The 25,186-nt window shown below is 44.0% G+C and overlaps 1 protein-coding gene across 2 annotated transcripts in view; it reads right to left on the bottom strand.

The window, feature by feature from the left end:
• The window catches only part of TEX14 (testis expressed 14, intercellular bridge forming factor), a 758,047-nt gene that overhangs the window by 357,547 nt on the left and 375,314 nt on the right, over positions 1-25,186 (bottom strand). For both annotated transcript variants that reach the window (XM_077482232.1, XM_077482233.1), the window contains exons 9-10: positions 14,954-15,077; positions 4,469-4,647 (exon numbers count right to left, since the gene is read on the bottom strand). In XM_077482232.1, coding sequence (XP_077338358.1) covers positions 4,469-4,647; positions 14,954-15,077 — 303 coding nt within the window. The remainder of the gene's footprint in view (positions 1-4,468; positions 4,648-14,953; positions 15,078-25,186) is intronic.

Here is a 25,186-nt window from a genome sequence, read left to right as displayed (position 1 = left end):
AATCTAAACCGTAGATATAAAAAGTACTATAGCATTAACTGCACTATAATCTATTAATAAATAGATATGTGCAAAAATATACACTCTATATTAAATAATAATGCAATTAACTTAAAAGGACATATAATTAATAAGTGTCATAAAGTCCCAAAGGATAAGATAAAAGTTCATAAGGTGAGTGAAGTGCTCCAGAAACCCTCAGGTTTGTAGGAAATCCTCACAGAGAATGCACACCACACCATGCAGGCAGAGAAAACATTGTGCTCAGTGTGACCCACTTTGGTCTTTGGTTATGCACTTACCCCCTAAAGGGTTAATCACAGACGCTCCAAATATCTCACAATGTGCTGCTTAGATAGTTGTCAAAGACTGCAGACACACGCCCGTCTGAGTAATACAAAGCCAGGAAATTCGCTCTTTTTCAAAGTTGCATCAGTTTTCATATGTGATATTTAACATTTGTGGCACTAAGCGCTGTATATTTATTTATTTGTATTATTAGTAACTTTTGGCACTTGCAAGGTCTTATTCACTAAAGCTGATAATTTATATGGTATCACTTATTCATCTCAATAGTTAGATTCTTTTGGCGCCTTGGACTTTCTATTTTTACAGTCAGAATGATTGTCCAGGATTCTCGACAGAGCTAGAGTGGACACGTCCTACTCCATGCCTTGCTTAGCCATGCCCCTCTTAGCCCAGCAGGCTGAAGAAAAAACAAAAACTGAAAGCTCAGGCCAGAGCTGCTGTACTAATAATCCAATCTTAGTACAGCACTCTCTCTTGCTTTGCTATTGTGTTCTGACAGGGGGATGGCCTGAAGGCGCTCCCCCCGCCAGGACATTTCTATCAAAGCTCTCAGCCATCGTTAAGAGTGATGGTCGAGAACCAGTCGGCAGACCTTTTTGGCCATGTTCCGGATTCTATTGATCTGGCCAATGTTGCCCAACATTTGGCCCATGTGTACTAGGCTTTGCAAGCTCCTAGCAAAGTAGAGATCACAGCTTGTAACAATGTTTTCTCTATTGCTGAACTCAAAACAATAAACACTATTAGAAATGTAGAGATCGCAGCAGTAGAGCAGCCCCTATTCTTTCAACAAAACTCAGTGACTATAAACCAGGATGGAAAATCGGACCCTGTGAAGGGATATCTCCCTTGTGCGAACGTGCCCTGGCCGAGAACAATATGCTTGAGGGCTATAAGGAAGGTCCAGATTTTTCATTTGCAGGAGAAAGATTTTCTTACCTCCTGTCAGATTCTCTTTCAGCAAAGCTCCGAACAGACAGTCAACCACAGAAGGCATCTCAGTGAGTTGATCTGCAGTCCAACACTTGAGCCATAACACGCATTGAAGGACGAACACCAAAACAGACAAATAAGGCTAAGGCCTCATGCACACGAGACGCAGGTGAAAACTCTGCTCAAAAAAAGCTGAAACGCGCGTTTAGAAACACGCGTTTTGCCGCGTTTGCGTTTAGACACGTTTATAAAGATAACATCATGTAGACCCTCCCCAAGCTCTCAAAGCATTTTTTTTTAACTATTTCTGCTATTTTGATCAGAGTGAGCAGCAGCAGCATAGAGAGCAGTTGTACACTTGCATTTGCCTTTCTTTCTGTGGTATATATTTTGAAATGGATCCCATATTGAATATATGTCAGAAAATGCTCCTGATGTTGCTCTTGATGAGACAGCAACGTCGTCGCAAATTTCGTGAGAGGTCCAGAGTCAGAGCTCGTCGATATTGGACCCATCCGTTGATGGGACAGCGAATGTCCGTTGGATATTTCACAAACATGTATGTGCAGCTGCGTACCTACCCCGACAAGTTTTTTTAATTTTAGCCGGATGTCCATTGTCACATTTGATCTGCTCTTAGAAAAAGTATGACCTGGTCTGACATTCATGGACACCAATATGAGAAACAGTGTGTCACCAGAGGAACGTCTGTTGGTAACGATCAGGTATGTGTATATATTTATAAAATATATTTATCTATAGATGTACAGATGAATTTTTTTCTCTGTCCTTTATTTAAAAAAAAAAATAATGTCTATTTATAGCAAATTATCCAATTTTTTTAAATATCTAAAATTTTCTTGTGGCAATTTTTAACATGTTTTCATTATTTCTAATATAAAACAATATTAAAATAGTTAATTATTTATTTTTTAATCTTAATATATGTTTTCATTATTTTTTCTAGTTTCAAATTGTTTTATTTAAAAGCAAATCTATGTTTCAGGTCCAAAAAATTGGGTTCCTTTAAAAACGCATATAAACGCGAACGTGGCTAAATGCAGGTGCCGCGTTTAGCCACGTTTTGCGTCTGAAACGTGGAAATATTTGCGTCTGAACCCTTTTTTTTGCTTCTGGAAAAACGAGGTTAAGCGCAACTGCATAAAAACGGCAAAAAACGAGACTGTGTGCATGGACACATAGGATAACATTGAATGAGTTCAGGGGCAGTTGAAAAAAGTGTCCAACTGCATCTGAACACGCGTTTAACTGCGTCTCGTGTGCATGAGGCCTTACTGTCCAAAATCCAGAGCCCTTTCACAAATATATTTGAGGCCCAGAACCAGTTGGTCTGCGAACTCAACCTATGTTAAAGAAACTTGCTCCAATGCCAAAATCTGCAGTACAAATGACATTAAAACCAGTGGAACCTCGTCCAGAACCCTACACACTAATACCAATACCAGCCATGGCCTTCCATAGACTTTGATAGGCTGCCTGCCTTAAAGCTGGAAGCTGCACTTGTTCCTCTTCTGGGCACACTAAAGCTCTGAAACAAAGAAGCTAGGTGATCCAGAGTGCAAGGGACATTAAACAGTAATTAGCATGCATATATTTCATGACAGCTGTGTCCATTCCTTGTTAATAAAAATGTCAAAAACTGAATAAGGGAAGACCTTAGTGGACTGACAGGACCTATGGGAACTGAAGTGTCCTTGGAAAAGGGGGTTTCACCTCAATTTAAGAAATTCATGGATTAGATAAGAGCTGATACCAACAGTTTTACCTCTGCCAGCCTCAAGCTGGCACCTCCCCTTTGCTACCCAAAAGGCCATGCTCAGGATCTGCCTCAACAGGGAGGTCAAAGTCCATGACTTGGGGGAGATTCCCAATCAGAGTCGTTTGAAGGAGATTGAGAAGAAGGGGAGTTTGTTGGAGGATTTGTGTGACAAGGCTCTCTCCTACATAATATAAACTCTTCCAAAGGAGCCCAAATCCTCATACAAGGAGCCTAAGGATGCGAGCGAGGCTTGTAGGTCAGGGGATAATTTACAAGCAAGGCAAATAAATCACATTAGATATCCCACAGTTGGCACAAATGGGGAAAGAAGCCTCTGTTCCAGAGTACTCAGTTGCCCACTAACTGGACTATGTGATCCATCATATACTCTGTGCACTGTGCTAACAGATATGCAAGATTGTGTACAGACAGGATGAGGCCCTCAGTAGATGTAAACTTACTGCCCCCAGACAAAGCATGCACCTGCTGTGTCCTTGGCAAAGCATGGCATGCAGCACAGGAAATCAAAGAGCATCTAACTTTGCTGCAACTGTGTCAGGCTTTGACAGCTAAAGAAACGCCCACCATCCACTTCCACACTTTCATCTGCACCAGAGGGTGGAAGTGAACCATGCTACAGGCAGAAGCCCAAAATAAAGACAGCAGTTGCAGACACCGCCACAATCCACTCAGGCCGCAACTGCACCCCACAGCAGGAATGAGGATAATTGAGGGAAAAATGCATCTGATCCTTCTTAGGAGTCTCCAAGCTGATGTCAACCACTATTTTCTGCTAAAAAAGACAGAAAACAGCAGTACTCCCAGAGGAGAAGCATACAGCGTTTGACCGCAGCCAGAGTGCAGCTGGTCCAAGATGTGACCCTGTGATAGGTCAGTGACAGGCCCACTAGTCATATGCATCTCTTCAAACTACATGCGCTCGCAAGTTCCACTAGGGAGACTACCAGGATCTATATATTTAACCTGTCCTCCAGCCAGCAGCTTGACTGTAGAAAAGAAAGATTGACAGGAACAAAAACTGTATCTAAGATTAGAAGCAGAAAAACCTAAGTCCTAACAAACTCATTGGTGCTTGGCAAAAAAAAAATGTCTGTTTCAGGTGGGGGGTTTTACTGCCAGCAGGAGCAGTCATGGGCTGTTTTTCTTGGTTTGTACTTATTGTCCTACTCTAGCTAAGTAACTTATAAGTCAAGATTTTAAAGACACAGCTGTGCCATTCAATCAACAGAAGAGAAATTAAATCACTGTAAATAATAATGCTTGTTTCAGTGTGACTGCCTAATATTGGAGATATGGATTAACTAGGCATATCTATATGCACCAAAGGCAGTTATCTAAATACCCTAAAATACAGCATACACAGACCAAATAAAGGCAGACTAAACACAGACTAAATATATCACAAAGTCGCAAGTATTATATTACCTTTGTATCATGTATTCAAAGTGGCTTATCTTTGCCTGCCCTGCAGATACAACCTGTATGGCATGCGAGGAAAAGGAGCAGTGAACAAAACCACGCCAGTGAAGGAACATGAGGGCATCAATTGCCTGAAGTAGTAGGTTCAATATAGTTTCCATTGGCAATATCGGGTACTCTGAGCGCTGGAAATTTTATAAAACATAGTTAAGTCTCTGTATTGCACAAACTACATTTATGAAGACAAATTACATCAATCAAAATACAACTTAAATGTACAGTTTGTATATATAAGTGTTCTATGGATACACCCTAACAAATAACAACAAACAATATCCATCACTCACAGTATATATGTGATAAGAGTCCACAATTATATTAGTGAAGTGGTAGCTAAAAGGACACTGGTGATCTGTCGTAAAGACAAAAATCCAAAGTAAAAGTCTTATGGTTCACAGTACTTTGATCTGTTGAACAGATTCCTTGGGTTGTCCACTGGGCAGAGGTGATGATATGGTTGTGGGATGGATGGATGGATGGAAGTATCAAAAAAACATGGACTGGAGATGGTAAGAATCTGCAGCTACTCCACAGATCAGATCGGGGAAGGATCCACAGCAGTATGCAGGAGAAACAAAATTGCTAGCGCACAGGATTACTAAAAACTTTGCAACATTTATTATTAAAACATATCCACACTTACATGTAAAAAAAAGAAGTGCAGCTTGAACACAGGGGGAGATATTGTATAACAGATGGGAGGCAGACACCCGCTAAATGAAATAGCAACTGATACACCATGAAACAGGACCAGCCAGAGCTAGCAACAAACTGCAAAGTTTTGTCCTCTACATTCATGGTCAGCACTGAGAGTAAAGCCGCGTACACACGGGCGGATTGTATGGCCTACTTAGTCCGTCATACAACCGACGGATAGTCCGTCATACTTTCGAATGAACGGACTTAACCACACACCACTTTTTGAGCGGACTAATACGGCGTACTAAGTCCGCCATACTATAAGTATAAGTCATTGACTATAAGTCATTTAGAGCGCGTCTCCAGGTAGGCGGGGCCCGCGAAGGAGACGTCGCTGGCCCCGCGACCGCGTGGGGGCCCCCCCAAGTCCACAACAGACCCTTGTCCGAGCACGCTACCCGGCTGGCCAGGAAAGGGGGGCGAGCGAGCGCCCCCCCTCCTAAACCATACCAGGCCGCGTGCCCTCAACATGGGGGGTGCCTTGGGGAAGGGGGGCCGCGCTGCCCCCCCACCCCAAAGCACCTTGTCCCCATGTTGATGAGGACAAGGGCCTCTTCCCGACAACCCTGGCCGTTGGTTGTCGGGGTCTGCGGGCGGGGGGCTTATCGGAATCCGGGAGCCCCCTTTAATAAGGGGGCCCCCGGATACCGGCCCCCCACCCTATGTGAATGAGTATGGGGTACAATGTACCCCTACCCATTCACCTGTAAAATAAAAGTACAAAAAAAAACACACGAGATAAAATACTTTATTGCACAGCTCCGGGGGTCTTCCGTCTTCGCGGGTCTTCTCGCCGGACTCCTCCGCTATCTTCTTGTAGCTCTTTTGCTAGCGGAGGAGTCCGGCTTTCTTCCTCGCCGCCGGCCTCTTCTCCCGACTTCGGGGGTCTTGTCCCCCCTTCTTTTACAGGCGGTGGCCCAGTCTTCTGTCGCCGCCGCCTTCCGTTCTTCTTCTTCTCCTCCAGGAGATGTTGCCTCGACAATCTCTCCGGCCGGAATGCCAGGGGGGGCGGTATCCGGGGGCCCGTGTGTACGCGGCTTAAGAGAGCACTACGTGTTTGATTAAGTCTTGATAAAGGTTAGGGGCCCATGAAATGTGTAGTCCCTGTCCACTTCTTACGCTGGTGCTGGCCATGAACATGCAGGATGGCTATAGATGCCGCCATTTGCTGCTAGTTCTGGTGGGTCTGGCATCATCTTGTATTAGTTGCTTTTCCCTTTAGCAGCTGTCTGAATTCCATCTGTTACACAATATCTCCCCCTACTTCCAAGCAGCACTTCTTCTGTTTACATGTAAGTGTGGATATGTTTAATTAGCAAAAGTTTTCAGTAATCCTGCACCCTGGCAATTTTATTTCTTATGGATTTTGTTACCTTAAAGTAGAACTATAGGCAAAAAAGTTATACAAAAGTGCTGCTCTTAGTGTTAACTGATCTAATATACAAACAAATTATAAATAAAGTGTCAATACTATAAAGTGAGTATAAATAGCACTGCAAATAACTCACACTGATCACTTTCAGGTCCTGGCATCCAGCAGCAGCAGTTGAAACAATCTGGAGTGAAATTGGGCAAAAGGGACTGCCTTGAAGATGGCTATCATTAAGCCTAGGACTCCCACGTACAAGAGAAGGTTGGCTTTCACAGAGTCTGAACATGGGAGAGGATCATCTCTTGGATGGCCAGGGCCAGGGCCATATCCAAGAGAAGGCCCAGATACTCCAAACAATGAGTTGGTTCCAGTATAGACTTCTGAATGTTCAGCATCCAACTGAACCTCTGTAAAGTCTGAACAATCTGTTAGACACTAGCCAAAGAGACAGCATGGGCCTACCATCTTTGTGAATACCCGAGGTGCAGTGAACAGTCCAAAGGGAAGAAAAAAAAACCTGTTAGGCCACGTACACACGATCGGACTATCCGGTGGACTTAGTCCGGTGGACAACCTGCCGAACTTTGCAGCAAAGGTCCGCCAGACTTTCCGAACGAGCGGACCTGCCCACACACAACCGGACTTTTCCGGCGGACAATCCGCCAGACTATGGCGGGAGTCTGCTAGACCTTTGAAATGAACAGACTTGCCCACACACGGAGTAAAGTCCGTTCATTTTGAATGTGGCTCCAGGTAGACGGAACTAGCGAAGGAAGTGAATGTCACCACCTCCATCGGCGAGATTGACACCTTGCTAGCTCCATCACCTGGTATGGATTTAAAGGGGAAGCCCTACGCCAAAAAAAACGGCGTAGGGCCCCCCCAAAGTCCATAGCAGACCCTTATCCAAGCACGCAGCCTGGCCGGTCGGGAGAAAGGGGATGGGGATGAGTGAGAGCCCCCCCCCGAGCCGTACTAGGCCGTGTGCCCTCAACATGGGGGGTGCTTTAGGGAAGGGGGGCACTGCGGCCCCCTCGCCCCAAAGCACCTTGTGCCCATGTTGATGAGGACAAGTGCCTCTTCCCGACAACCCTGGTCATTGGTTGTCAGGGACTCCGGGCGAGGGGCTTAACGGAATCCGGGAGCCCCTTTTAATAAGGGGGCACCCAGATTCCAGCCCCCTACCCTTTGTCAATGACTATGGGGTACGATATACCCCTATCCATTCCCTTTCCATTCACCTGGGGAAAAAGTGTGCAGAAAAAAAACACAACACAGGTTTTAAAAATACTTTATTACACAGCTCCGGGGGTCTTCTCTTCTTCCGTCTTCGGGGGGCTCCACTTTCTTCTTTCAGCTCTTTTACTAGCGTTGGCGCGGTCTTCTGTCGCCGCTGCCTTCTGCTTCTCTTCTTCCGATGTTGACACGACGCTCTCTCTGGCCATAATGACAGGGACGCGTTGTGCGGCGACTTATACAGGGACAAGGGGCGAGGTCACCAGGTGATGTCACATGGTGACTCTGCCCCTTATGATGTCACGGCCCCAGAGGATGCTGGGACTATGACATCATAAGGGTTGGGGTCACCATGTGACATCGCCTGGTGACCCCGCCCTTGTCCCTATATAAGTCGCCGCACAACACGTCCCTGTCATTACAGCCAGAGAGAGCGTCGTGTCAACATCGGAAGAAGGAAGAAGAAGAGGAGAAGAAGAAGCAGAAGGCGGCGGCGGTGACAGAAGACCGGGCCAACGCTAGTAAAAGAGCTGGAAGAAGAAAGCGGAAGCCCGCCAAGAAGAACTGAAGAGCGGTACAAGACCCCCGAAGTCGGAAGAAGACCCTCGTATGGCGGCAGCGACAAAGGAGAAAGCCAGGACTCCTCTGCTAGTAAAAGAGCTAGCAAAAGAGCAGAAGATAGCGGAGGAGTCCGACGAGAAGACCCCGAAGACGGAAGAAGAGAAGTATTTTAAAAACCTGTGTTGTGTTTTTGTTCTGTACACTTTTTTCCCCCAGGTGAATGGGTAGGGCTACATCGTACCCCATACTCATTCACATAGGGTAGGGGGCCGGAATCTGGGGGGGCCTTATTAAAGGGGGCTCCTGGATTCTGATAAGCCCACCGCCCGCAGACCCCGACAACTAACGGCCAGGGTTGTCGGGAAGAGGCCCTTGTCCTCATCAACATGGGGACAAGTGCTTTGGGGTGGGGGGGCCGCAGTGCAATTTTGAGTCAAAACTTCTTTCTAAGTCCGCCCGACTTTTGGGAAGAAAAAGTCCACCGGAGCCCACACATGGGCGGATTGTCTGGCGGACTCTGGTCTGCCAGACCAAGTCCGCCAGATAGCCCGATTGTGTTGTGAGCCCGATCGTGTTGTGCCCGGCATTAGTGTTGTGAGTTTACAGCAAATTGAAGGAAGCACTGATTTGCTGGAAGGATAGGGACTTGTAGGTAGGCATCATTGATGTCTAGAGTTACTGAAAAATCTCCTAGATGAACAGAAGCAATGATGGATCTGGTAGATTATATACAGAACTTTTTAACCACAGCATGACATTGAAAAACTTTATATTCAGTGAATCTAAGATAAAGATTTTTACCAATCAGGTTGGAGTAGAGCCCCTGAAAGCTATGACACCCTGAGCTAATAGTGTCGACAATGAAGCATGACCTTTAGGTGGAGGTGGAGAAAGTTTAGACAAAAGAAATCAGAGTAGGGGTAGAGCCTGGAACTCTACTTGTAACCTCTTGAGCTGAGCTTTGAACCCAGTTGTATGAAATATCCTAGAACTAAACAGTCACAAAGAGCAGCAATGAATCTCACACTTTTAGAAATGGCTGTGTCCCCTCATTGTGAGGAGAACTTGCAGATTTAGGGGGCCAGGCTTTTGCAGGAGTGGGTTACCAGGTTCGGGGCAAAAAAAAATTCCCATAGCCTTATTTTGCTGGGGCAAAAGCATACATTCAACCGGTGATTTGTTTAACCCCTTGGTGCCAGACGCGCCAAAATATGCAGCCTCTCGATGGGTTGGCTTGGCACCGAGCTCAGAAGAGCTGCGTCCGTCAATGAATGTAAGAGAAACCTGAATTTTTGTTGCTTACCATAAAAATCCCTTTCTCTGAGGCCATTGACAGATGCAGAATCCACTCCTATTTTTTTTAGAAGTAAAGTGAATCAGCTAAGGATAGGTGGAGCAAGGCAACACATCACTAATTAATTTAAAAAAATAGAAATGAGAATAAGGGGCTTTTAAGGTGCCTAAAACAATGAAAAACCATAACATGTCTAGTAAAAGTAACACATTTTTATTTAATAGATTTGTTAAAAAGATATAACAATCTTTAATTTAAAATAGCATAATCAGACCAAAACAATAAAGAATGAAGTATAACTACTGTACAAAAATGTGATTCTCGACATGTTTCGCTAGAGTATATAGCAACTTCAGGAGATACAAAGGAAAAAAATATAAACCACAAGTATCACCCGATATTCAGGGCAGCACAAACAAGTCCGAAGCATAATGGAAAAATTCTGACATCTGTTGTCAGCAGATGCTATTTCTAAATATGTGAAAGGATATCCCGAAATAACGTTTAGAAGATCTCAATCCTTACGTGATCAACTAGTTCACGGTCATCATTCTGCCAGGAAAAAACAGTTTGGTTCCAGAACTTCTGGTACTACCAGATGTGGTAGATGCAATTTTTGCCAGTATATATTGGCTGCTGACAAAATTATTTTGCCAAATGGTCAAACCTAGAGACCAAGATTTTCTGCAAATTGTCAGTCTATAGGAATTGTATATTATAAGAGATGTGAATGCGGCGTATTTTACGTTGGTAAGACAAAGCGTCAGTTTTCCCATCATATTTGTGATCATGTCTCATTGATAGGTAAGAAAATATTCAATTCTTTGCCCTAGAAAAACATCCCCCAGCATGAACGGGGTGGGGATATTGATAAATCTTTACTGCAGCGTGAGACTAAATGGATCTACAATTTATCAGCTACCACGCATCCTGGGTTGAATGAAGCCATCAGTTTCAAGACATTCCTTTAAGAGTTTGCTCCTCACTTAAAAGCCATGATGATACATGGGCTTTAATGTACATCACCCTTGGTGGTTATTACCACCTGGGATGATGGCCCATATTTAATTAACTCATTGTATATTCCCTCTGCTTGTAATGTAATTTAATATTGTGTTTGTTGTGACTAAAATAATAGTTGGAATCTTCTAGCTGTTTCTTATAGGTTTGTGACCATCTGGTTCCACCGGATCTGCCAGATTGGATGGGTGGTCATACGGACGCCCAGGGCGTCGTGTTGGGGGGACCTAATTTTGTCACTGTCGGGTGGCGCCATTTCAGGGTATTGATTTATTCCTGTGTGTCATCTCCCTTTTGTAATAGTCTGTACTAGTGGAGTACATTGTTTAGCAATTGGCCCCCTGATAGAATTTCTTAAAAAAAAAATATATATATATATATATATATATATATATATTTATATTATTTGTCTAAAAAGGTGTGACTGGCCCTTTAATGATAGTGCTGTTCAAACTATATTGTAGCTGAAGTCAGGCCACTGTTGTATTTTACCCTTAGAGGCTCTATTTGTGGTTATGGATTGCCTCTTTGACTTTATTCTATTAAATTTTTCAGTGAATTACCAACTGTGGGTATTGTGGTGTTTATCTAGGCTATTGCAGATTTTCCAATATGGCCGACGGGACTTCAGGCATGCATATGACGTCATCATGTCCGCATATGTGCAATCAGCACCTTCAGGCGTCTGCACTAGATTGGCAGAAACTTCTTCCCATAAGTGGGAGGACCATAAATAGCCTAGCATGGAGGTGGTTTGACTTGCTTAGACCATTAGCCCTGCGTTCACCCAGGAGCCCCACACTGATATCTGTAGCCTAAAGGTAAATATTGCAACCTTTTCTGTTTCATTATACCATTCTGCCTGTTTAATTCTTGTCCTTACTGCTATGGCAGACGTTTGTTATGCCTTGCAGATTCGGCTTGGTTTGGAGTCTGAGAGATCTGACCCTTTGGAAGATCATGTTGTTTTGAAATTTGATTCTGGACTGCTTTTAATTTCCCTGCTGTGAATAGTTGTAAGGTAAGAGCCTTTCTGTGGCTGTATATATCTATTCAATAGCCCAGTCTTAGATTGGGATGCATTCAGGTTTGAATATAGGTTTTTTTTCCTCTTTCCTTTGTTATATTCTCAGCCTACCTCTTTGGTTCCCTCTGGTGGATGATAAAAGAAATGACATTTTCTTAATCTTCCAAGCCTTTTACATGCAATAGGTAATTATTACTACACAGGCCACCAATGGGGCTCACTTTGGTCTTCGGATAGATAGCTATTGATGTATATTTTACAGTGTATATTTAGAATTTTTTTTTAGATCTTTACATGGGCACCTTGGTTCTCCTATGGCACAGATATCCTCAAAATTGGTGGTCCACTGTCCGGGGTGTGTTTGCATACTGACCTGAAATTAGCTTTAAGGTAAGAACATCTCCAGTTGATCCTGTACCATTTTTGGTCTCTTTTTTTCTTTTCTTTTTCTCTTTTTGTTTTAAGATGTTTGAGGACATTTTGTTGTTAGCTTTCACCAATACATTTGTCTTAAGTTTTTCTCATTATATATTGCAGTGAATACACTGTACACAGACAATTACAAATTTCCTGAAGAAGCTATATACTCAAGCAAAACCTGTCGAGAATCACATTTTAGTACAGTAGTTATACTTCATTCTTTAATGTTTTGGTCTGGTTATGCTATTTAAATTAAAGCTTGTTAAACAGTGCCTTGCAAAAGTATTCGGCCCCCTTGAACTTTTCAACCTTTTGCCACATTTCAGGCTTCAAACATAAAGATATAAAATTTTATTTTTTTGTGAAGAATCACCAACAAGTGGGACACAATTGTGAAGTTGAACGAAATCTATTGGATATTTTAAACTTTTTTAGCAAATAAATAAAATAAAAGTGGTGCGTGCAAAATTATTCGGCCCCTTTACTTTCAGTGCAGCAAACTCACTCCAGAAGTTCAGCGAGGATCTCTGAATGATCCAATGTTGTCCTAAATGACTGATGGTAAAAAATAGAATCCACCTGTGTGTAATCAAGTCTCTGTATAAATGCACCTGCTCTGTGATAGTCTCAGGGTTCTGTTGAAAGTGCAGAGAGCATCATGAAGACCAAGGAACATACCAGGCAGGTCCGTAATACTGTTGTGGAGAAGTTTACAGCCGGATTTGGATACAAAAAGATTTCCCAAGCTTTAAACATCCCAAGGAGCACTGTGCAAGCGATCATTTTTAAATGGAAGGAGTATCAGACCACTGCAAATCTACCAAGACCTGGCCGTCCCTCTAAACTTTCAGCTCAGACAAGGAGAAGACTGATCAGAGATGCAGCCAAGAGGCCCATGACCACTCTGGATGAACTGCAGAGAATTACAGCTGAGGTGGGAGAGTCTGTCCATAGGACAACAATCAGTCGTACACTGCACAAATCTGGCCTTTATGGAAGAGTGGCAAGAAGAAAGCCATTTCTCAAAGATATCCATAAAAAGTCTCGTCTAAAGTTTGCCACAAGCCACCTGGGAGACACACCAAATATGTGGAAGAAGGTGCTCTGGTCAGATGAAACCAAAATCAAACTTTTTGCCCACAATGCAAAACGATATGTTTGGCATAAAAGCAACACAGCTCATCACCCTCAACACACCATCCCCACTGTCAAACATGGTGGTGGCAGCATCATGGTTTAGGCCTGCTTTTCTTCAGCAGGGACAGGGAAGATGGTTAAAATTGAGGGGAAGACGGATGCAGCCAAATACAGGACCATTCTGGATGAAAACCTGTTGGAGTCTGCAAAAGACCTGAAACTGGGACGGAGATTTATCTTCCAGCAAGACAATGATCCCAAACATACAGCAAAATCTACAAAGGAATGGTTCACAAATAAACGTATCCAGGTGTTAGAATAGCCAAGTCAAAATCCAGACCTGAATCTAATCGAGAATCTGTGGAAAGAGCTGAAAACTGCTGTTCACAAAAATGCTCTCCATCCAACCTCACTGAGCTTGAGCTGTTTTGCAAGGAAGAATGGGCAATAATTTCAGTCTCTCGATGTGCAAAACTGATAGAGACATACCCCAAGCGACTTGCAGCTGTAATCGCAGCAAATGGTGGCTCTACAAAGTATTAACGCAAGGGGGCCGAATAATTTTGCACACCCCACTTTTCATTTTTTTATTAGTTAAAAAAGTTTCAAAAATCCAATAGATTTCGTTCCACTTCACAATTGTGTCCCACTTGTTGGTGATTCTTCACAAAAAATAAAAATTTTATATATTTATGTTTGAAGCCTGAAATGTAGCAAAAGGTTGAAAAGTTCAAGGGGGCCGAATACTTCCGCAAAATACAAATGTATTAAATAAAAACTTGTTACTTTTAGTATACATGTTATAGTTTTTCATTTTTTTTAGTTACCTTAAAATTCCCCTTATTCCAATTTCTATATTTCTCCCTATTTTTTTTGAGTTTATACTTCTGACACTTCTTTGTTCCTAACTTTCTTGCCTATAGCAGAGATGGAGTTTACACCAGCTCAGACTGCCAATAGGCGGTGCTGTGTTCTTTTTCTGCCTAGTGTCCTACTCCTGTAGGTGGTGCTATAAACCCTATGGTCAAGAATCAGAAGAGCTGTATCTGTTAATGAACATAAGAGAAATACTAATTTCAAGCAACATGCAGCTTAATGCAGATGTGAAAATTGGGGACAACTTGGACGATCATAATGTAATTACATTTGCTTCCATAAATTAAACAGGATCTCTAAACGGAGGATGGGCAGTTAAATGAAAGGTCCCCCTCTCCCATTCATAGCTCATTTTTTCATTTATAGAAACTATAGTACAGCTTCTACAAATGAAAGAGTGGAGGAAAAAAAAGCCACATAGTTGGCACTCACGATGCCATATGACAGGTCTCTAAGTTCTATTAACCCCTGCGACACTGGAAAATGATGGTAGTGAGGACTGGTGGAAAATCGGAGGACAATCGTCTAAATCAACTAAATCTGTAGTCAGCAGCGCAAGGGACACAATGCATTAACTGCAAAAAGTGAACAGTAAGAAGGTTGACAAAATATTCCAGTGCTACACGTTTAGACTTTTTGTCATTAAGTTCCAACCTAGCATCACTTTGCGCTATTTTGCTGTGCTATACTTTTAATTTCACTTTATGCAATTTTACATTGTTAAATTAAACACACATACCCTACAAGCAGCTTATTTCGTGTACAATATGACAAGCAAAAACATCTCACCTTTTCATGTAAAATGTGGTATAGGGAACCAAAATTGATCCTCTCGAATACAAGGCTTGTTCTCTCCAGAGTGGATGAGATGCACACAGCCAATAGATGGAGAATAAAAGGATGGTGTAGATTACTGTAAAGGAAAAAGAAACATGTTTTCCCAAACTGAATTATTGCAGTAGTAAGTAGTATGGAAAAAACTGCACTGTTAGTTCTGCACATAGACTGTTTTCAGTCTACATTAAAAGTAGCAACACATTTTCTAGGATGAGTTGTATATTTGTAATGGAGAATTATGCCACGTACACACGATCAGGCTATCCGCCGGACTTCGCAGCGGGGGTGTTGCCGGACTTTCCGAACGAGCGGACCTGCCCACACACGCCGGGACTTTTCAGGCGGACAATCCGCCGGACTATGGTGGGGGTCCCCCGGACTTTTGAAATGAACGGACTTGCCCACACACGGAGAAAAGTCCATTAATTTTGAAAGTGGCTCCAGGTAGACGGAACTAGTAAAAGAAATCAATGTCGACACCTCGCTAGCCCCGTCACCTGGTATGGTTTTAAAGGGGAGCCCCTACGCCGAAAAAATGGGTCCCCCAAAGTCCATATCAGACTCTTATCCGAGCATGCAGCCGGGCCGGTCAGGAAAGGGGGTGGGGACGAGCGCCCCCGAGCCGTACCAGGCTGTGTGCCCTCAATATGGGGGGGGGGGGTGCTTTTAGGAAGCCTTCTTCTAATTCTTCTCCTTCTTCCTTCCGATGTTGACACAACGCTCTCTCTGGCTGCAATGGCAGGGACACGTTGTGCGGCAACTTATATAGGTATTAGGGGTGGGGACCCCACCCTTTATGATGTCAGAGTCCCAGCATCCTCCGGGACACAACGCGTCCCTGCCATTACGACCAGAGAGTGCGTCGTGTCAACATCGGAAGGAAGAAGAAGAGAAGAAGAAGAAGGCGGCGACAAGTGACAGTGACAAGACCGGGCTGATGCTAGAAAACCCCCGAAGTCGGAAGAAGTCCCCCGAAGTTGGAAGAAGACCCCTGGAAGGCGGCGACGACGAAGAGGAAAGCCGGGCTCCTCCACTAGTAACAGAGCTAGCAAAAGAGCAGAAGATAGCATAGGAGCCTGGCGAGAAGACCCTGAAGACGGAAAAAGACCCCCAGAGCTGTCTAATAAAGTACCATAAAAATCTGTGTTGTTTTTTTTATGTACACTTTTTTCTCCAGGTAAATGGGTAGGGGTACATCGTACCCCATACTCATTCACATAGGGTGGATGGCCGGAATCTGGGGGCCCCCTTATTAAAAGATTCTGATAAGCCCCCTGCCCGCAGACCCCGACTAGGGCTGAAACGATTAATCGACATTATTGATAATAATTGATAATGAAAATCGTGGTCGATTAGTTGGTCACCACAATGCGATCCGCGGAGCTTCGGCCTAGCTCTGGAGCTGGCGGCCATCTTGGCACACCCGGCAGCGGTGTTGTAAATTTTTCTGCGACCCATGAAAAAAACGAACCCCGTCACTTCCGGTGCGGCTCCGTCGCTGAAACAGCTGACGGCGGCCCTTTACCGCGCATGCGCCACTTCAATACTATTAACAGCGCATGCGCAGGATGTTTCTTTAGCAGTGGAGAAAAATTATGGGCTCAAGCGGGCGGAGATTTGCGGACGGGCAGAGCTGGACAGATGGTCAGAACATCAGCAGCAGTCACGCCACCCCACTAACATGCCCCCGAATCGCGCATGGTTTCGCATGCGCAGGATATTTCTTTAGCGGTCAAGAAAAACTATGGACTCAAGCGGGCGGAGACTTGCTGGGAGGGAGAGATAGAGCGGAGCTTGGGGAGGGGGACGGGCCCGTGCATAGCACTGACTACATGTACAGTACATTGTTCTGACAATAAATACGCCTCACTGTGCCCAGAAAGTACTGTACATGTAGTCAGTAGAAACAGCGACGAGTCAACATCTCAAGAAGAGAAGGCCAGAAGGCGGCGAGGACAGCGGCGACAGAAGACCGGGCCACCACCAGTAAAAGAGCTGGAAGAAGGAGCGGAGTCCCGGCAAGAATAACCGAAAAGGAGGACAAGACTCCCGAAGTCGGAAGAAGACCCCCGGGCGGCGGCGAAGAAGAAAGCCGGGCTCCTCCGCTAGTAAAAGAGCTAGCAGAAGATAGCGGAGGAGTCCGGAGAGAAGACCCCCCAAGACGGAAGAAGACCCCCCGGAGCTGTGCAATTATTTTTAAACCTTGTGTGTTGTGTTTTATTTACATTTTTTCACAGGTGAATGGGTAGGGGTACATTGTACCCCATACTCATTCACATAGGGTGGGAGGCTCCCTTATTAAAGGGGGCTCCGGGATTCCGATAGTTGGTTCCGGTTTTTAGGAAGAGGCCCTTGTCCTCATCAACATGGGGATAAGGTGTCTTGGGGTGGGGGGGGCCACGCAGCCCCCCTTCCCAAAAGCACCCCCCCATGTTGAGGGCACGCGGCCTGGTACGGCGCAGGAGGCGGGGTGCTCGCTCGTCCCCACCCCCTTTCCTGACCGGCTGGGTTGCGTGCTCGGATAAGGGTCTGATATGGACCTAGGGGGGACCCCCTACGCCGTTTTTTCGGCGTAGGGCTTCCCCTTTAAGTCCATACCAGGTGACAGGGCAAGTGACGTGTCAATCTCGCCGACTTCCTTCGCTAGTCCCGACTACCTGGAGCCGTGCTAAAAATGAACGGACTTTTCTCCATGCGAGAAGTCTGTTCATTTCAAAAGTACTGCGCACTAGCACACACACGACCGTATTGTCCGTCGGACAATCTAAGTCCACCGGACTTTTGGGTAAAAAAAGTCAGCCGGAGCCCAGACATGGGCGGATTGTCCGGCGGACTCGAGTCCGCCGGACTTTTCCGCCAGATAGTTTGATCGTGTGTACACGGCATTACATTCACTTTTGATGATATTGGTAAACGGAACAGAGTGACACTCCTTAATGGGAGCAAATGTAGCAATAAAAACTGACAGGGGGTTCTAATCCATAACCACTCTACAAAATTGAAAAAAAAACTGCCTTTAGTTACACTTTAAATAAAGGTTTTTAGAAGGGAAAGCAAATCCAGAAAATTTTGGAATATAATGGAAAAGGCTGAAACCTGTCCCTTAAGAGTGCTGAAGGCCAAGTTCTAATCAAGTACCAATTGTAGGAAGGCCAGAATGCAGGGCATTGTGTATTCTCTGTGGCAGAAATGCCTGTGTTCACATCAAGCAAAGAAGGATTTCCAGGTACTATAATACAATGTTTCTCAACTCCAGTCCTAAAGTACCCCCCCATTGGTCATGTTTTCAGGATTTCCCTCGGATGAAATGGCTGTGGTAATCACTAAGGCAGTGAAACTGTTCAAATCACCTGTGCAAAATAATGGAAAGCCTGAAAACATGACCTGTTGGGGGTACTTGAGGAATGGAGTTGAGAAACATTACTATAATAGATCTTCCTGAAAAAGGCTTTTCTTGCTTTTAGCAATGTGGATGGCACAGACCATTCTGTCCCTCAAGTCCTAGGCTTCAACAGCCATGATGTTAAAGCCAGTGATTAAGAGGTGGGATGAAACAAGAGGACCCTGAGACAGAGTCTGGCCTGTTTAGAAGTGGCCAGTGGTTGTTTCCTAGAAGTCTGAGTATGTCTGTGTACCAGGTAATTCTAAGCCACTATGGTGGATGGAGAATCACTGGTTTCTTCTCTTTCTCTTTTGCGGGTTAGTCAAGGCAGAATTTACAGTGGAGGAAAGGCATAACTTACTTTGAACTGAGGCCAGGGAATAATCAGAGCATCCAATGCCAGTGCTAGAGAATTCTTAGTCCTTAGCCACAAACAGAGGAAACTTGTTGTTGAAACTGAAGGCCAGGATATTTACGTCCGGAGTCCCTCATTTCTGAAATATTAGGTTAAATTATCAGGGTGCCCATTCCACTAAGTCCAGGAGGTGAAGACGGAGGTAATCCACTTTCCAATTGTCCACTCTTGGGACATGACCTGCAGAAATGGCTGGACAATGTTTCCATGTCAGAATTTCTTCCTTTAACTGCTTTCCATCCATCCACTGCATATAAATGGCAAAACAGGAGCAGTACCTATGTGGGTTAACATATCTGCATGTCACCCCACATCGGAGGTTCCTGCGCAGTTAACAGTATGCGCACCTGGGAGCTCGGTGACGGGTGTGTCCCCCAGACACAGCGGAACACATGGTCTTGTACTACGTGATTGCTGTGTCCAATCACAGTAATCACATGGTAAAGATAGAAATCCAGATGTAAATATCGGTTCTCTCTGTTCTCACACAGATCGGATATGAGAGTAGAGAGAACCGTTGCTGCAGTCTATGCCCACGTACACACGGTTGGAGATTTTGGCAACCAAATCCGTCGGATTTTGCCCGTCGGATTTAGTCCGACGGATTGTGTCCGAAACTGTTGCATACACACGGTCGGGCCAAGTTGTCTGATTTCGCGGTTGCCAAGAACGCGGTGACGTAAGCCGTGTACGGCGGGACTAGAAAAAGGAAGTTCAGCACCACGTCCGGCACCCTTTGGGCTCCTTCTGCTGATCTCGTGTTTTAGTAGAAGTTTGGTGAAAGACGATATGCGCTTTTCAGATTAGTGATTCAGATCGCTACTGCTCTTCAGTTTCTGCTTGTCTTTGCATCTGATAATCAGTGCGTGCAGTCATTAAGTATTTGCTTCTCATTGTGGACTCTATCTTGGTATAGTACGCTTTGAAAAGCATTTTTTATTGTCTGCTTGCTTCTGCTATTCAGGTCGTCCTTTCAGGCCTTGCTGTTTAGCGTTGCTTTCTGGTGTCCGTTCTGACCACCCGACCGTTTTCCAAACATGTTTCGTCTACTTACTCATCGTACAGCTTGTGCTGTGCAGGGGTTCTTACTTTGACTTTGACACAAGCCAAAGGGCTTGTGTCAAAGTCAAAGTAAGAAACCCTGCACAGCACAAACTGTACGATGAGTATGTAGACGAACCTTCAGGACCTCAAGTTCTCTACAGGCATCTCCCCCCAGGCTCTGGGGATCATTATTCCAGAGACCTGTTCTGCCATCATTCAGCTCCTGCTGAAGGACTATATTATGCTAATTTTTAACCTTAAACATCACATTCTATGTATTTCATGATTGCTAATGTCTTGCATTTCTTTCCTCATTCCCTAATTACCATCATTGCAATATGCTCTAATTCATATGCTCTGCCCCTTTGTCCTCATGCAGATTTGCCTCACTAACTTCCCCACCATGCTCTTCTTGGCCCCTAAAACTAGTCTATAGTCTAGTCACTTGACAATGTCTTTTGGCAGCTCCATAGTATTGCTTTCCCCTAAACACCCCCTAAAATCTCTACAAATGTGATGTGTGTGCTTCAATTCATACAAAGTGACCTTTTTATTGTTTTTTGGAGTTGTGCCAAACTCATTAGGAACCCCCCTCTCCCCAACTATTACCTCAGCTGATAGCAATCTTCTATCTGATGACTTGACCCAACCCAATACACACTCTAAATACCTTTTTCATGATCACATTTATGGACAAATTCACCAAAGCATGAAGTGTAAGGGCCTCAATACTTTCAAATGCTAGTTTTATTTTTTTAACACATTCATTTTCTTGCTATGTAATAGCAGAATGTCAAAATGTCCTTCCATTTTGTTATTATGACACTTCTTACCTGTCCGGTGGGCTGCCAATAGTGTAACTAAGGAGGGGCTTCACAAAGTATCACACATTATTTAGGCATTCAGCTCTCAATCAAGTGGAGAGGGTTACCTCTCCTAAACATCCCCCCTCATTTTTTATCAAGGGCCCATCAGATGGGGGGATGGGGGGGGGGGGGTTAGGACTCTCATAAGGGGACCTTATACTTTAGGCTTTAAATACTCATTTTAAAAAATGTTATACTAATTTTGTCCAAAAATGTGTGTGTCTAATCTGCATGCAATGTTGATTTGTAAAATTAGTAGTTTTTTTTCTTGTGTCACTACACAGTGTCCTTCAACGCCACAGGAATGGCAGACTGTGGCCTCCCACTTTGCCATTTTTCGTCAAGTTGTGCCTTTTTCAGCAACAGTGCAAACCCAAGTTCAGAGTGAGATGAGGGGACAGTCTCTTCTTCAGATAATCTTATTATGTTGTGGGTCTGCTACACACACACCTTCTTTTTGTTAACTAATGTGTAGTGCATTACTGATCTAAATCATGCTCATTTTCAGCACCATGGCAGGAAAATGGCATGATTGTCAAAATTTACACCTCACTGTGGGTGCTTTTTACTAAAGGCACATCCACTATGCACTACAAGTGCACTGCAAAAGTACACCTGAAACTGCACTTGGGGTGCAAAGTGGAGTTGCCTTTAGTAAATCACACTCCTTCTCAGCACAAACTAAAATTTCACTACAAATACATTTTAATCCCAATGAAAAAGGAAGCCACACATTGTTGAGAATTAAACTTTTTAATACAAGCACATTCATATGTGCGTTTAGTAAAGGTTTTTTTACAACAAACCAAAATATTTTGGGTATCCAAAACACAGTTTAATCATATTTATTTTTTACTTGTTTTTTTGTGTAAACAGGCATGTATCAAAGCGTAAAATACAGAACACAGGAACTTACAAAGTTTAACTTGGAAAAGTGAAGACAATATCAGACATGAGTATGTACAAACTGGGCTGATATTGCCTTCATCACATGGGGTGTCACCCCTAAAAAATACAAATTTGGAAGATGCACACAGTTTGTCAACATGTGCAATGGCCCATCATGGGGGATCAATGTCCATGCTTTGGGGCTGCAACCCCTTCATCTCAGACACTTTCCACAAAACATGTACATTGATCACCGCATGTTTACACACTCTGTGCATCTTCCAAATTTGGAATTATGCAAAATACACCTTTTTTTTTTTAAACAAAAATAAAACCCTATTTCGTTTTTTCATTTTCACACTCTCCCCAAAACATCAATGATGTTCTTCATTTTATTTTTAACATCATTGATGTTTTGTTGTACAATTTCCAAATCCCTATTGCACCCCATTATCTCCCCGATCAAGATCTGGGCACTTTCACTGGTAAAACAGGAATCTTCCTCCACATCACCTAGAAAAAAAACAAACACACCATGTAATCCAAATATGGTGATATACATTGATGAGCTTACCGGAAGCTGTGTTCTTCGACACTCACCTGTTGTGGTGACAATTTGGCCAACCTCCACGATCTCTCCTTCTTCCTCCTCCTCCTCTGTTTCTTCTTTTGGAAGTTGACCTTCTTTGGGAGGGGTGTGGTCCCTGGTGTCCTCATGGTCCCTGGTGTCTTCATACTTGCTGAGTCTTCTCTCCCCTATGAGAAGGTAAACAAAAATTAATTAGCACACAGAGGGCATAAATAGGAATATGAAACATTGCTTGGAAGTGTTGTACAATTGTGTTTTTGGGCCGAGTTACAAGGTGAGAACATTATTGGGGCCACTTTGTTAAGCTGGAATACTTCCCTGCAGAATGATGTTTCATACGAACGAACGAAACCATGACCTTGAAAGTGGCCATTTTAAAATGCACAACATGAAATCAAAGCACATGGAGCATGTATGCAAGCAAGAATAATCATATGAACACACGACAACTACTTACTTTTTTTAAGAACACGCTTGATCCTTAGGTACTGCTCGTGCTCCCTCAGTTTCAGGTCTGACCAGCGTTTTCTCAGTTGATCCTTGGATCGGCGTACCCCAAAATTCTTCAGAAGACTCTTCACAACTTTATTCACGATCTTGGCCTTTCTGATATTCGGGTTTGGGTAAGGTCCATACTTCCCATCATAGTCGGTCCTGTTCAATATGTCGACCATCTCCAACATCTCTCCAAAATACATATTTGAGGCCTTAAATCTTGTCTCCCTGGATCGGGAAGTTTCACGTTCCGGGCTTTCCTCACCCTCCTCCTCGTTAGTGGAACTATTATTGCGCACCTGCGTTCTCTCCGCCATGTGCTCTCCCCACTGCGCGGGAATCGAAGGGGCGGGGAATAGTCTGGAAAGAACGTCAGGGGCGGGCGGAGTTTCACGCATGCGCACTGTATATTAAACGCCACACATGTGTATCGTCCGTACGATCTGGGAGGAGAGTGTGAGTCACAGACGCGGCGAACGTCGAAACGAAGGTAACATTTTAAAATTTGTGCTTCACTAGACTAGACTGCTTGTATCTAGGCCGCTGTTGGGACAAGATTAGGAGGGATTTTAATTGCATTATTAGTATTTGAGGGTTTGTCTTGTGTTGTGTCTTGCAGACAAAATGGACCCATTCAACAATCCCAACTTTATGGGGCTATTCCTCGAGCTCTACATGGAGATGCCCTGCCTGTGGCAGTTCCACAACAACTTTTATGATGACAGATCAAAGAGGAACGCAGCACTGGAGAAACGGCTTGCTTTGGTGTAGATCAGGGTCCCCACGGCAGACATGACATATCTGAATCGCAAAATTGTGGCCATGAAGCTTACATATTTCAGGGAGAGAAAGAAGCACCTGGAGTCCTTGAGAGCAGGAGATACAGATGCTGTTTACTACCCCAGGATGGTGCACTTTGACAGGCTGCATTTTCTGGTAGACCAGGGGGTACCCAGGCCACCACTCAGGCCACCACTCTCCAGGCTTCCTCCAAGGCATCCTTCACCCCCAGCTGAGGCTTCTGATGTACAACCTGGGCCTTCCAGGCAGCACCATGTGGTGGGGCCCAGCTTGAGACAGGTATGGCATTGTTGAACATATTTCTTGTGTTACATTTAATGATGTTAACTAGATGTTCTTATTGATCAGTAAGTTGTGATTTCTCCAAGTGGTTTACATCTCAATAGACAGTAGTGACCAAAAATGATTGGGACGGGAAAGAAAACTGCTGGTGTCAGAATGATAGTCTGTTCTATTTGGTAACAGTCAAATAGCAAAAGCCAGGAGCACAAAATGTTGTGATTGATGATCAAAAAACTAAAACTATGTCCCCTTTTCATACACAGGGAGACCTCAGTCAGGGGGTCCAACAACGCCCTCCTCCTCCTGCCCCAGCTACAGGAGCCCAGCCACAGCCTGGAAGGATGCCTGGTGGGAAGTGACAAAGGAAGACCAGAGAGTGATGGCCTGGGATGAGTCTGGTGTGCCAGAAGATGCAGTCACTTCAAGATCACCATCCTGGGGACAGAAATGGCATCTGAATTTCCTGCTCTCTAGGACTTCAGGAGCAGACTTCTCTCCGTGAGATATCTACTCCTCAGGCCACCAATTTTTTTATATCTCATTTAGTCATGTCTGCCCTGGGGGCCAAAGGCTGCACCAAAGTTAAGAAGTTTCTCCAGTGCTGCGTTCCTAGTTTTATTTTCGAGCAAAAAAAATACATTTTATTTTTGTTTGATGAAATACTTGTGTAATGTGTTTTCCTTCAAAAAGTAGAGTTTATTTGTGAGCAGGCAGGTACATTTCCAAAATACAAAGATAAATAAATAACAAGGGGTACCAACACTAAACAACCTCCTGTAGATTAAAAAAGAAAAAGAAAATCTAAAAAATACAATAATGTTGTTGTTGTAAGTTTACACCCAAAAATAAAAAGTAAAAAAAAAGGAGAAATGAGCAGTGTCTTTAAAGGAGATTTTTAGGGAATCCCCCCCCCCCCAAAAAAAAAAAACATCCAAAAAAGAAAAAAGAAAAAAAAAACATTGTGTAGATGTGACTTAAACTAAAATTGTATTGCTGGAATGGTTAAAAAAGAGTAATGAAATCTGTTCGGGAGAAGTGTGTGTGACTATGAGCATCAAAAGAAGTTGGTTCTTGCAGCATTGTAAAGAACAAGAGAATGCGCTTGATGAATGATTTTTTAACATTGCAGCGTGACGAATGTGCTATATCGCTTACGAGCAGTAGTTTTACCTGAACGAGCGCTTCCGTGTCGGAATTTGAATGTGAGCATGCGTGGCACTTGGTCCGATGAAAATGCTCTACACATGATCGGATTAGGTCCGTCCGGCCCAGTTGGTCGGGAAATCTTTCCAACATGTTGGAAAATTGGGTCGGACAGAGATTCGGACGGAATCAGTCCGATGCATACCACACACAGTCGGATTATCTGACGACACGGTCCGATAAGACTCATTCCAACAGATTCTCCGACCGTGTGTACAAG

The sequence above is a fragment of the Lithobates pipiens genome, unplaced genomic scaffold (assembly GCF_037356315.1).
Source record: "Lithobates pipiens isolate NorthernLeopardFrog02 unplaced genomic scaffold, aLitPip1_a1.2 Scaffold_16, whole genome shotgun sequence".
NCBI classification, from domain to species: Eukaryota; Metazoa; Chordata; class Amphibia; order Anura; family Ranidae; genus Lithobates; species Lithobates pipiens.
The sequence above is the reverse complement of the archived record's forward strand: the minus strand, read 5'-3'. Positions and strand labels throughout refer to the sequence as shown.